Raw genomic sequence first — 13,131 nt, 5'->3', positions numbered from 1 at the left:
CCTACCTGCTCTATCCCATGCATAATCTCTTGTTCTGAACAGTCCATTCAGAAGCATCTCATCTCTTAGACAAGACAGCGTTTGGGGGATTCCTTTGTCCTCCGAGTTAAGTCTGAATTGTTTCGTAAGCTCCCTTGAGCGGCGGGTTGAGAGTATAACGTTTATAACTCAAATGAAATAAGTACAGGGAAAAACGGTGCTTTTGCTTTGGATGGAGTCGGTTATAAGATGAAAAATCTCTGCTGCTTCAATACCTTGATTGAAAAACTACGACAGCACATGAGACGAAATGGGGTGAATGGTATGAAATTACTGTTGATTGCAGTGGGAGATTTGGTGCAGCTTGATTATTCTATTGATGTTTGCAGACACACAGTTCCTGGATGCGTTCCCCACTTTCAAAACGTTGGCTTTCTAATGTAATTTGAACCTTCTCCGGGAGACGCAGTGCCCACCTGCGCGTGCCAAACGTCCCTTCCCGATCTCCCCGTTTAGAATCTTAAAGCACTCCCTTGAAAAGCTTTATAGAAGGGAATTTCTTTCTGCATGTAAAACCTCATTGTGGTGTTTCCACACTATGAGATGAGCTAGAAGCCAAGCGTGCGGCCTGCTCTTTTAAAAGTCAGAGGTTGGTTATATCATTTGCATGGCACGTTAGGCCTTGCGTGTGGTCTGTGTACGTGATGGTGGCAGTTCGTACGACAGCCCTGTAAGGGAGACTAGTTTGAGCTCTGTCAGGATCTGGGCTGTGCAACCAGAGGCCTAGCAGGCCCGGGGAGCCTGAGTAGCAGTGGGAGGAGGCCAGGCCTACAACTCCTAGAAGTCCTCGAGAGGTTTTGGCGCCAGTTTTAGCCAATCACAGAGAAAGGGGACTTCTAATAAAAGAGCTGGTACAGAAGGAGAGCTGTTCTTTCTTCCAGAGGGCAGAGCCAGAAGGAAGGCTGCTGCAGGGGAGAGACCCTTATCCTGAGGGAGGGGTGAGCAGACAGAGGCCCACTTGAGGCAGTGGGCGAGGGGACCGTAAGAGGGTGAGCAGACGGAGGCCCACTTGAGACCGTGGGCGAGGACGTATTAGGGCGTTTGGTTTCTTTTCTTTTCACCCCTTACTGATACTGCTCTTGCACCTTGTTTTTGTTTGCCGTATTGGGCTGGCCTCCTGTCAAAATAAACCTTTTCCCTGTTGTTTACTCTGCCCGGTCCTCAGGCTTGTTTCGGCCAAACAAGGGAGGTCTGAAGGTCTTGGGAGGGCGCTCTGGGCCTTCTCAAGGGATCCTAAAGCCAGAGTGGTGGCAGCGTCAGGTGACACCCCCACCTGAGCCGTGACGAGCTCCATCGCAGATTAGAGGCTGACTGAGGAGAGCTCATCTCAGACTGCCCAGGAGAGATTTGGAGTCTGGCCATCCTGTGGGTCTCGCCCCCGAAGTTGCACTGTGTCTCTCGTATTTCCCCCCATTGGATAGCAATGAAGTTGGAGCTGTGCTAGTCTTTATGGGTGCTATAAGCAAATCTGGGTTGCCCCTCTTTTATGGAATGGTTATAAAAGCCCCGGGCTGCTTTTTCAGACTCCAGTGGGGCTTGGGAGTTGGTTGGTGGAAAGCCAATGCAGGAACAGGATTTCACGAATAAGGATTGGAGGGGGGGGGCGACCGGGACCTGCAAGGACTTTTGGGGTAGGGAAATGGCTTCCCCCACTCCAGTTCAGTCTTCACTTTTTCACCAGTCTCCGGTTCCAGCTCTGTTTTTGTTCCTGTTACCTTTTTCTCCTCCTCCTCCTTGTTCCACCTGCCGACACGCTGTTAGGTGCCATTTCGGGTTGCTATGGGAACGCAGTGTAATGCCTGAACTTGCGGCTTTTTTTGCAGTGTCTCTCTGTGTGCAAAAACCGTTAACATTTTGGGGGTCTTTACCACCACTACCATTGTCTGGTTTTTTTTGGGGGGGAAATCCCGGTTTTGTGTGTGTTTCAATTTGGGGTTTCCCTGGGGTTTTGCTGAGGTATACATTATAGCGGGGCTGGACCATAGCATGGATTTTTTGTTTTTTTTTGTGCGGGCCAGCCTCTGACACTAGACGGCAGGATGCACGAGGAAATGAAGGGCTCAGAAGTGTGTTGCACCCTCCCTCTTTCTGGTTTTAATCGGCACAGTCCCGTCTCTGAACAAATTCCTGTTCCACCCTTTGCAGTCTGTTCATCCAGCCACAAATGCAGGGGTTTGAGGATGTCTCCTGCCAACCTGCGTTGGCTCAAGTGGTTAAGACGCTGAACTGCAGGCTGTGGAAGGTCGGTAGTTCAGCAGTTTGAGACCCGGGTGTGCCACACGACGGAGTGAGCTCCCGTCTCTAGTTCCAGCTCCTGCCAACCTAGCAGTTCGAAAGCAAGAAATTGCAAGTAGATAAATAGGGACCACTTCGGTGGGAAGGTAACAGCGTTCCGTGCGCCTTGGTGTTTAGTCATGCCGGCCACATGACCACGGAAACGTCTTCGGACAGCGCTGGCTCTTAGGCTTTGAAACGGAGATGAGCACCGCAACCCTAGAGTCGGATTCGACTGGCTTTCGAGCAAGGGAACCTTTACCTTTTACCTGCCAACCTAGCAGTTCGAAAGGAAGAAATTGCAAGTAGATAAATAGGTGCCACTTTGGTGGGAAGGTAACAGCGTTCTGTGCACCTCGGCATCTAGTCATGCCGGCCACATAACCACGGAGACGTCTTCGGACAGTGCTGGCTCTTCGGCTTGGAAACGGGGATGAGCACCGCACTCCTAGAGTCGGAGTCGACTGGCTTTCGAGCAAGGGAAACCTTTTCCTTTACCTTTTACCTATGGGATGACCGGGGACTTGTCGTGCTTCTGCCCGGGCTAGCTTGGGTTTTTGTTTCTGATGTCCTGTTTATGCCCATTTAGCCCTTTCCTCAAGGGGAAGCCCTGTCTTTTCAGCCTGGACTACCAAAGTCTCGTGCTTGGGCAAAAAAAAAAAAAAGCTGAAATGGTGCAACTGAGTTTTTGTCGTAGTCACTCGCACCCCTGCTAGGTTCTTCCGGGGTGAATCAGAATCTTTTATTGCATTTGGTGGTCTCCATTGTCCTTTACAGTGGTGGGCGCCACCTAGTGGCTCCATGTATGGAGAGGCAAGGAGTAAATAAAATGGGGCAAGTTGAAGCAGGACCAACATCGTGGACTTAAAAAACGTGTTTAACCTGAATTTGCACCACGGTACTCAATGGTAAAAACATCAGAAGAGCCCCGCTGGATCAGGCCAATAGTCCATCTAGTCCAGCATCCTGTCTCACACAGTGGCCAACCAGTTCCTCTGGAGGGCCAACAACAAGGCATAGGTGGCGAGGCCTTCTCCTGATGTTGCCTCCTGGTGCTGGTATTCAGAGGCTGACTGCCTCTGAACATGGAGGTTCCCCTCAGTCACCATGGCTAGTAGCCACTGATAGACCTCTCCTCCATGAATCTGTCCAGTCCAGTTTTAAAGCTGTTTATTCCTGTGGCCATCACTACAGAGAGCCATTTTGGTGTAGTGGTTAAGTGCGCGGACTCTAATCTGGGACAGCCGGGTTTGATTCCCCACTCCTCCACTTGTACCTGCTGGATGGCCTTGGGCAAGCCGTAGTTCTGTCAGAGCTGTTCTTGAAAAAGAGCAGTTTCTGTCAGAGCTCTCTCAGCCCCCACCTACCTTACAGGGTGTCTGTTGTGGGGAGGGGAAGGGAAAGGAGTTTGTCAGCTGCTCTGAGACTCCTTTGGGTGGTGAAGGGCGGGGTAGAAATCCAATCTCCGCCTCTTCTTTTTCCTCCTCCTCCTCCTCCTCTTCTTTCTCCTCCCGCTGCTGCTGCAGTGAATTCCATTTTGTAATCATTTTCTGTATCCTTTTGTCTGTCCTGACCGTACAGCCCATCGTCGTCACTGGATGCCCTCAGGTTCTAGTATTTGGGGAGAGGGAGAAGAAGTTCTCTTTGTCAGCTCTCTCTCCACCCCACGCCTAATTTTAGGAACCTCTACCATGTCCCCCCTTGGCTGTCTATTTTCCAAACTGAGAAGTCCCAGACTCTTCAGCTTTTCCCCACAGGGAAGGGGGCTCCAACGCCCAAATGCTTTGGAGTAAATATACTCCGGATAGTTAGAGGAAGCACATTTTCCACTAGATGGCAGCACTGTGACACCAAAGAGCCCTAGGTAGCGGAGTGAATTTCCGGAGTGCCTAAAAACAGGAACGAGGTCTGAAAAATGAAATCCCCCCAGTGTGCAGAATTAGCATTTTTAGTAAAAAAAAACCAAACCCCTGCACAAAACAAAACGCTCTCTTATCTGTACGGGATTTTTTTCTTCCTGCATTTATTTGGATTTGCATCAAATCCCTCAACACTTCCATCAGAGGCAAGGCTATTAGGAAAAACAAATGGGGAGCTCGGATACAGTCCACCGGTGTCGTCTCCCGAGCGAAGTCCTTTGAATTGTGTTTGGAGCCGCGCAAGCCCCCTAGACTACATTTCAGGAGCTGGTATCTCTGCTGCCATCTTAAATTGTCTTTTTAACGGTCATTCTCTCTTCTGGGAGGACCTGGGAAAACGCGTTCCTTCAGGCATCTTCAACAGAGAAGTCCAGCATAATTCCATTGGGGAAGCCACGGCAGTTATGCCGGTATAACGCAGATACCGGTTTGGAAAGCATAAATACTTCTTTGGTGTGTGTGTGTGTGGGGGTCTAGCTGTCGCTTCAGCTGTGGGGTTTTGCGGAGTGCTTATACTCCTCCCCCCATGGCTGATCGTCTCACTTTGGGCTCTTCTGAAAATGAAAGGTCATTCTGCACGTGACGCTGGTTCCGTGATCAGACCTCACCGTCAGCGCTCCCTCTAAGCTGTGTAGTTTTGTGTGCAAAAATTCTACTTTGTGAGCCACTGGCATTAAAGTTGTGAGCAAGCGATTTGGCCGCTGCATAAGTCTTCCTGAGCGAAGACAAAAATGTGTGTGAGCTAGAGGCTAAAAAGCTGTGAGCTGGCTCACACTAACTCAGCTTAGAGGGAACGCGGCTCACCATGTATTTGGGGAGGGGGCGCTGGAAAATTGCTTTGGGGGAGCCCAATAAGGGTTTGAGCTGTGGGGCTGAAGATCCCTGCCCCTTTTTTCTGCCCCTGTACTACTTCGCCAGTCTAAAGTGATTCAAGCAGGATGCGTCTGACCTTGACGGTGAAATGCGGATACTGGTATTTTGTGTCTGTCTTTCTCTTTATCAGGGCTACAGTTAGTCTTAGGGGGCATTTAGTGTGTGCCTGGGGGGAGGCTTAAGCTTTCCTCATTCCCAGGACCCTGGCTGCAGTACGTATTGTGGAGCTCTTTCGCAGTCTCGTCGTTGTTGCTTGTGCATGTCCCTGTCACTTCATTTTTTGTCTTTCCCCCTAGTGGTTGATTTTATATTGCATTGTGGTGTGTCCGGCGTATTTCCCTGCACTTTAAATCTGTAGGGAGAAATGCTAGACATACAGAACTATAATATCGAATCGGCCACTAGAGGGAGCAAAACACATGCAGGAAAGAATCGTGTGTGTCCGTCCACCACCACCACCACCACCCCGCCACCGGAGCAATAGGGACACACAAGCGATAATCCCTCTAAGCTGTGGAGTCTTGTGAGCAAAAATTCTACTCTGTCAGCTACTGGCATTAAAGTTGTGAGCGAGCCATTTGGCTACTGCATCCATTAGTTTGCTCTGGAGCCAATAAAAGGGAGCGTGAAACAGGGCAAAAGCCAAACAGACACGAGGGGCCGTGGCTCAGTGGCAGTACACCTGCTTGGTGTCTAGAAGGTCCCAGGTAGGAGGTGATGTGAAAGACCCAGGGAGGTGCTGCCATTTTGAACAGACGACACTTGATGGACCAAGGGTCTAATACCGTATGGCAGCGTGTGTAGTGTAGCCGGGAGATCCTAAGATTGCCTGGCAGCCAGAAGTTCTAGCTCTTTCAATGCCATGGACCCCCACTAGGTGGCGAGCTAGACTTGTTTTTAAGGCAAGAGACCTTTCAGAGGTGGTTTGCCGTTGCCTACCTCTGCGTCGCAACCCTGGTATTCCTTGGAGGTCGCCCTTCCAAATACTAGCCTGGGCTGACCCTGCTCAGCTCTCAAGATCTGACGAGATCGGGCTAGCCTGGGCTATCCAGGTCAGGTCACTGAGGTTGTGATTCGATATAAGGCAGCCCCCATGCGTTCAATTGCCCAAACAAACTCCTGCTTTGAGTTAGTGTGAGCTAGCTCACAGGTTTTTAGCCTCCAGCTCACACATTTTTGTCTTAGGTCAGGGAGGATGGCTCCAGAGCCAACTAATTGATGCAACAGCCAAATCGTTCGCTCACAACTTCAGTGCCAGTAGCTCACAAAGTAGAATGTTTGCTCACAGGACTCCACAGCTTAGAGAACATAAGAACATAAGAGAGGCCAATGTTGGATCAGGCCAAAGGCCCATCCAGCCCAACACTCTGTGTCACACAGTGGCCAGAAATACCAGGTGCCATCAGGAGGTCCACCAGTGGGGCCAGGACATTAGAAGCCCTCCCACTGTTGCACCCCCAAGCACCAAGAAGACAGAGCATCACTTGCCCCAGACTGAGAGCCCCTATCTATACCTTGTGGCTAATAGCCACTGATGGACGTCTGCTCCAGATGCTTATCCAATTCCCTCTTGAAGCTGTCCATGCTTGTAGCTGCCACCACTTCCTGTGGCAGTGAATTCCATGTCTTAATCACTCTTTGGGTGAAGAAGGACTTCCTTTTATCCGTTCTAACCCGACCGCTCAGCATTGGACGACAGGACCGTTCTGTGTGGCCTGGGATTCTGTCCGGTGACCTGATATTTTTTTCTCTCTCTATGTGTGTGTGTGTTATGTGGAAAGTATGGAGCTTAGAAAGGCTGGTGGATCTTGGCATCAAATGCATATGGCTTCCTTGACCCCCTATATGTTTTTTGCATTCCCCCCCCCAGGGTACCTTAGTGCAGCACTTGAAGGAGCACGTTCTTCACGGCAACACGACGAGTAGTGACGTCATCATGTACTACACAACGGCAAGTGTGCTTTCGGTTGGGGAAAGTCCCTTGGTGCTGCTTGGAACGAATCCGGGTGCTTCTCGTGTACCGCCCCCTTGGTTTCTGTCACTTCGGGACTGGTTTGCCTGTGGGTGGGGTGAATGGAGATCTGACTTGACCCCTCTCCGCGACCCCTTGAAATAAAGACCGTGACTGAATGAGTCAGCAGCCCGCGTAGCCCAGGCGAGCGCAGTCTCATCAGAGCTCAGTATTTGGATGGGAGGCCACCCGTGTTCCCTCTAAGCCGAGTCAGTGTGAGTTAGCTCACAGTTTTTTGGCCTCCGGCTCACAGATTTTTGTCTTAGCTCAGGGAGGAGGGCTCCAGAGCAAACTAAGGTATTCAGCAGCCAAATGGCTCGCTCACAACTTTAATGACAGGGGATTGCAAAGCAGAATTTTTGCTCACAGGACTCCACAGCTTAGAGGGAGCATTGGAGGCCACCAAGGAAGTCCACAGTTGCTTTGCAGAGGCAGGCAATGGCAAACTACCTCTGCAAATCTGTTGCCTTGCCTTGGATAGTACAAAATTTATTAGGGTGTACACATATTAAAATATATTCGGGTTAAAAAAATTTTTTTAGGTATCAGACTAAGCATATCAAATATTAATACACATGACGTTCAGCATTGGACGACAGGACCGTTCTGTGGGGCCCTGGATTCAGTCCGGTGGCCTGATATTTTTTCCCCTCTCTGTGTGTGTGTTATGTGGAAAGTATGAAGCTTAGAAAGGCAGGTGGATCTTGGCATCAAATGCATATGGCTTCCTTGACCCCCTATATTGTTTTTTGCATTCCCCCCCCCAGGGTACCTTAGTGCAGCACTTGAAGGAGCACGTTCTTCACGGCAACACGACGAGTAGTGACGTCATCATGTACTACACAACGGCAAGTGTGCTTTCGGTTGGGGAAAGTCCCTTGGTGCTGCTTGGAACGAATCCGGGTGCTTCTCGTGTACCGCCCCCTTGGTTTCTGTCACTTCGGGACTGGTTTGCCTGTGGGTGGGGTGAAGGGAGGTCTGACTTGACCCCTCTCCGCGGTCCCTCAAAAGAAAGACCGTGACTGAATGCGTCAGCAGCCCGAGTAGCCCAGGTGAGCCCAGTCTCATCAGAGCTCAGTATTTGGATGGGAGGCCACCCGTGTTCCCTCTAAGCCGAGTCAGTGTGAGCTAGCTCACAGTTTTTTGGCCTCCGGCTCACAGATTTTTGTCTTAGCTCAGGGAGGAGGGCTCCAGAGCAAACTAAGGTATTCAGCAGCCAAATGGCTCACTCACAACTTTAATGACAGGGGATCGCAAAGCAGAATTTTTGCTCACAAGACTCCACGGCTTAGAGGGAGCATTGGAGGCCACCAAGGAAGTCCACAGTTGCTGTGCAGAGGCAGGGAATGGCAAACTACCTCTGCAAGTCTGTTGCCTTGCCTTGGATAGCCCAGGCTAGCTCAGTCTCATCAGATCTCAGAAGCTATGCAGGGTCGGCCCTGGTTAGTACTTGGACGGGAGGCCACCAAGGTAGTCCAGGGTTGCTATACAGAGGCGGGCAAGGGCACACCACCTCTGTTAGTCTTTTGCCCTGGCAGCCCTACAGAGTTGCCATAAGTCTGCTGCACCTTGAGAGCACTAAATTGTTGTTAATTACTGAATGATTCAGTTGCCCCTCCCCAAAGGAAAAATTCTGTTCTAAAACCAAAGAGTTGGTCTCGAAGCTTCTTTCACTGCTTTGGAAGCTAAGTGGGGCTTGCCCGGTGTCTGAGATAAAAGTCTGCAGATGGTGGTCATGTGATGGTGCTCAGTCAGTCTCGGTGCCGTCCTTCAGCGAGAGCACTAAATTATTATTAATTACTGAATGATTCAGTTGCCCCTCCCCAAAGGAAAAATTCTGTTCTAAAACCAAAGAGTTGGTCTCGAAGCTTCTTTCACTGCTTTGGAAGCTAAGTGGGGCTTGCCCGATGTCTGAGAATAAAGTCTGCAGATGGTGGCCATGTGATGGTGCTCAGTCAGTCTCAGTGCCGTCCTTCAGAGGAAGTGGGAAATTGCTTCACAGGTCTTTCAATAGGCGAGGATGGAGTTGGCCAGTTGGCAGAAAGGAAAAATACCAAGTTAACGTACGCTGTCTTTTTCTTCTCCCTCTAGACCGGCTGGATGATGTGGAATTGGTTGGTGTCTGCTCTGGCTACGGGTGCTTCTGTGGTTCTTAGCTCACAGTTTTTTAGCCTCCAGCTCACACATTTTGGTCTTAGCTCAGGAAGGATGGCTCCAGAGCAAACCAATTTAATACAGTAGTCAAATGGCTCGCTCAGAACTTTAATGCCAGTAGCTCACAAAGTAAAATTTTTGCTCACATGACTCCACAGCTTAGAGGGAACATTGGTTCCTGGCATCTCCAGTTAAAAGGATCAGGTAGGAGGAGATGTGAAAGACCCCAGCCTGAGACCCTGGAGAGCTGCTGCCAGACTGAGTAGACAATACTGGCCTTGATAGACCAAGGGTCTCTGGTTCAGTATGAGGCAGCTTTGTGTGTTCACCTGTTAATATGCTCTGGTAGCTGAATGCTTTACAAGCTCAAGGGGCTGATCAGCGTTCACGATGCTACCGAAACAGGAGCCACAGAATAATCCTCACCTGGAGTTACACTTTGGTAGCAGGCAAGGGCGTAAACTTTCCAATTTCCCCCCCCCGGAGGGGGGGGGCTGGGCTAGAGGCATTGCTATCCTCGGTCCTTGAAATGGAAAGAAGGGAAAGGGAAGGGAAGGGAGGAAGAAAGGGAATGGAAACGAATGGAAAGCGTGGGAGGGAAAGGATGGGAAAAAGGGAAAGAAGGGAAAGAAAAAGGGAAAGAAAGAAATGGAAAGAAAAGAAAACAAGGGTAGAAAGAAATTGAAAGAAAAGGAAAGAAAGAAAGAAGAAATGGAAAGAAAAGAAAACAAGGGCAGAAAGAAATTGAAAGAAAAGGAAAGAAAAAGGGGGAAAGGGAAAGAAAGAAATTGAAAGAAGGAGATAAAGAAAGGGAAAAATGGAAAGAGAAAGAAGGGGATAAAGAAAGTGAAATATGGAAAGAGAAAGAAATTGAAAAAAAATAGATGGAGAGAGAGGAAGGAAGGGAAGGAAATAAGAACAAAAAGGAAAGAAAGAGAGGTCCCCTCTTCTACTGGGGGGCAGCCATTAGAGTGCACAGTTTGGCTCCCACCCCCATTCTAAGTGTGGGGGGGAGCCAAAGGAAGGACTGAAATGGCTTCCTGCTCTTTAAAGCCAGCAGCCAGTGGGTCCATCCGCGGGCTGCTGGCTTTAAAGGGCAGGATGCCTCTTCAGAGCTCCCTTTCACCCAGGGGAGGCTCAGTCCTTCTGGGAAATTTGTGGGAGAGCCTTAGCCCCCGAGCCCCCCCGTATTCTACGCCAGGGTTTTTTGGCTACCCAGCAGTGGATGGAGTTCAGGTACTGCAAACAGAAAACACTGCAAGAAAAAGGTTGGACTGGAGCCTTTATAGATGGCTCGTTTTGTATGTGCAGAGATGAATCTTTCTTAAAACACCTGGTTTATTCAGAAAGCTATATCCCCCGTCTCTCCTCCGAGTAGTATCGTCCATTCTGCTTATTTATTGAGCACATTTTTATCCAGCCATTCCTCTAAGGAGCTCAGGGTAGTAAACGTGACTCTCCCTCCACCTTATCCTCACAACAGCCTTGTGAGAACGACTGGCTCAGTCACCTGTTGATATAGATGGCTTGTTTTGTATGTGCAGAGATGAATCTTTCTTAAGACACCTGGTTTATTCAGAAAGCTACATCCCCCGTCTCTCCTCCAAGTAGTATCGTCCATTCTGCTTATTTATCGAGCACATTTTTATCCAGCCATTCCTCTAAGGAGCTCAGGGTAGTAAACGTGACTCTCCCTGCACCTTATCCTCACGACAGCCTTGTGAGAACGACTGGCTCAGTCACCTGTTGGCGTTCACTGTAAGAGTGGAGATCTGAACTCTCATCTCCCCCCCCCCCCCCAGTCCCAAGCAATAATCCCTCTAAACTGTGGAGTCTTGTGAGCAAAAAATCCTACTTTGTGAGCTACCGGCATTAAAGTTGTGAGCGAGCCATTTGGCTGCTGCCTACGTTAGTTGGCTCTGGAGCCCTCCTTCCTGAGCTGAGACAAAAATGTGCGAGCCTGAGGCTAAAAACCTGTGAGCTAGCTCACACTAACTTGACTTAGAGGGAACACTGGTCCCAAGCCTAGCAACCGGACCCCTTGTGATCCGTGGGCTCTCTAAATAGTTTACAAGCTTGAGGGGTTCAAGATGCAGCAGAAACGAGAGCCTCTTGGGTGACGAGCTCTTAAAGGGGATTCTCAGCTCTTAAACGTGCTGTGGCTCAGTGGCAAGCAGAAGGCCCCAGGTTCGATTCTCCAGCATCTCCAGTTGAAGGAACCGGGCAGCAGGTGTTGTGAGACCCTGGAGAGCCAGTCTGCGTCAATAATACTGGCCGTGTTGGACCACTGATCTGACTCCGTATAAGTCAGCGTCACGTGTGTTCATCGGTGCTCTTGCCTCACTGTGGTTCATGTGTGTGTGGATGACCTTACCACAGCAGCAGTATTGTGGCTTTAGGTAAGACACCGGAATAGTACGTTAGAATCATAGGGTTGGAAGTGACCTCCAGGGTCATCTAGTCCAACCCCACGCACAAGGCAGGAAATTCACCAATACCTCCCTCCCCCTACACCCCCAGTGACCCCTGCTACATGCCCACACGATGACGAAAAACCTCCAAGATACCTGGTCCCTCCCCCTAGGACAAAAATTGCTTCCTGACCCCAACATGGTGATCGGTATTTCCCTGGGCATGTAAGAAAGGGCCATGAGATCTAAGCACCGATGCAACCCTCCTTCTCATGATCTGCCTTAAGTTCACAGAACCAGCATTGCTGTCAGATGGCCATCGAGCCTCTGTTTGAAAACTTCCAAAGGAGAGCCCACCACCTCACGAGGAAGTTCACAGAATCAGCATTGCTTTCAGATGGCAATCTAGCCTCCGCTTAAACTTTTCTGATTTAATTTCAACCTGTTGACCTAGGTGTGCGCGCATGCGTGTGCAAGGGGACTGTCAGCTCTTAAATGTACGGCACGCTCTTGGGATAGAACTAGGGTGCCTTCCGCGTTAACGCTACCCCTTGGCCTCTTGATTAGTATTTAGGAAATGTATATGTCACCTCCCCAAAGACCTGCTGGAGCTGGTGGTCAAAGCCAGAACAGTGCAATAAAATCATAAAAATGTCCATGGACTTTACCAGTGTTAAAACAAATCACAAAAACAAGCCAAGAACCCGTGGGTGGGTGGATGGGCGTAAAAGAAGAAGAAGAAGAAGAGATTGGATTTATACCCCGCCCTTCACTTGGAGTCTCAGACCGGCTTACAAACTCCTTTCCCTTCCCCTCCCCACAACAGACACCCTTTGAGGTGGGTGGGGCTGAGAGAGCTCTGACACAAACTGCTCTTTCAGGAACAGCTGTGCCAGAGCTTGTGACTGACCCAAGGTCACACCAGCAGCTGCAAGTGGAGGAGTCGGGAATCAAACCCGGTTCTCCCAGATCAGAGTCCGCGCTCTTAACCACTACACCAAACTGGCTTAAACAGCGCATGGGATGATTCTGGAGGCGCCAGCAGCCGACACACTTAAGTTGTCTTGAAACCAGTTTGCCTGGGAAGGGGACCCCTAAGATGGCGGGTGTCCCCATTTCATCCTCCCGACAACCTGGTGAGGTAGGCCAGGTCGCGAGCAGGAGCCAGTGGACTTTGGTGGCTGGGGAGGGATTTGGACTCCGATCTCCCCAGTCTGTGAAGCTGGCCCCAAGGTGGATGCTCTTAAAGCACTCCCACCTCCTCTGTTATGTGTGCTTTATTCCCGGCCGTGACTGTGCCTGCTACTCTTCTCAAACAAAAGCCTCTTTCCCCCCATTGTGCCGGGAACACTTATTAATCACTTAACTGTTGTTTACACAGAGCAAACTCCAGTGCAGGAAGGGGTAGCCTTGAATTCAGAAGAATCGTTTCCAGTGAGAGAAGGGAAAG

The 13,131-nt window shown here is 50.0% G+C and overlaps 1 protein-coding gene across 1 annotated transcript in view; it reads left to right on the top strand.

Annotated features, from left to right (window-relative positions):
• Window positions 1-13,131, top strand: part of AACS (acetoacetyl-CoA synthetase) — an 85,491-nt gene that overhangs the window by 49,210 nt on the left and 23,150 nt on the right. The window contains exons 9-10 of the mRNA XM_015420852.1: window positions 6,976-7,056; window positions 9,208-9,278. Coding sequence (XP_015276338.1) covers window positions 6,976-7,056; window positions 9,208-9,278 — 152 coding nt within the window. The remainder of the gene's footprint in view (window positions 1-6,975; window positions 7,057-9,207; window positions 9,279-13,131) is intronic.

The sequence above is a fragment of the Gekko japonicus genome, unplaced genomic scaffold, assembly GCF_001447785.1.
Source record: "Gekko japonicus isolate JY-2015 unplaced genomic scaffold, Gekko_japonicus_V1.1 scaffold2186, whole genome shotgun sequence".
Lineage (NCBI taxonomy): Eukaryota > Metazoa > Chordata > Lepidosauria > Squamata > Gekkonidae > Gekko > Gekko japonicus.
This window is presented reverse-complemented; position numbering and strand designations above follow the sequence as displayed.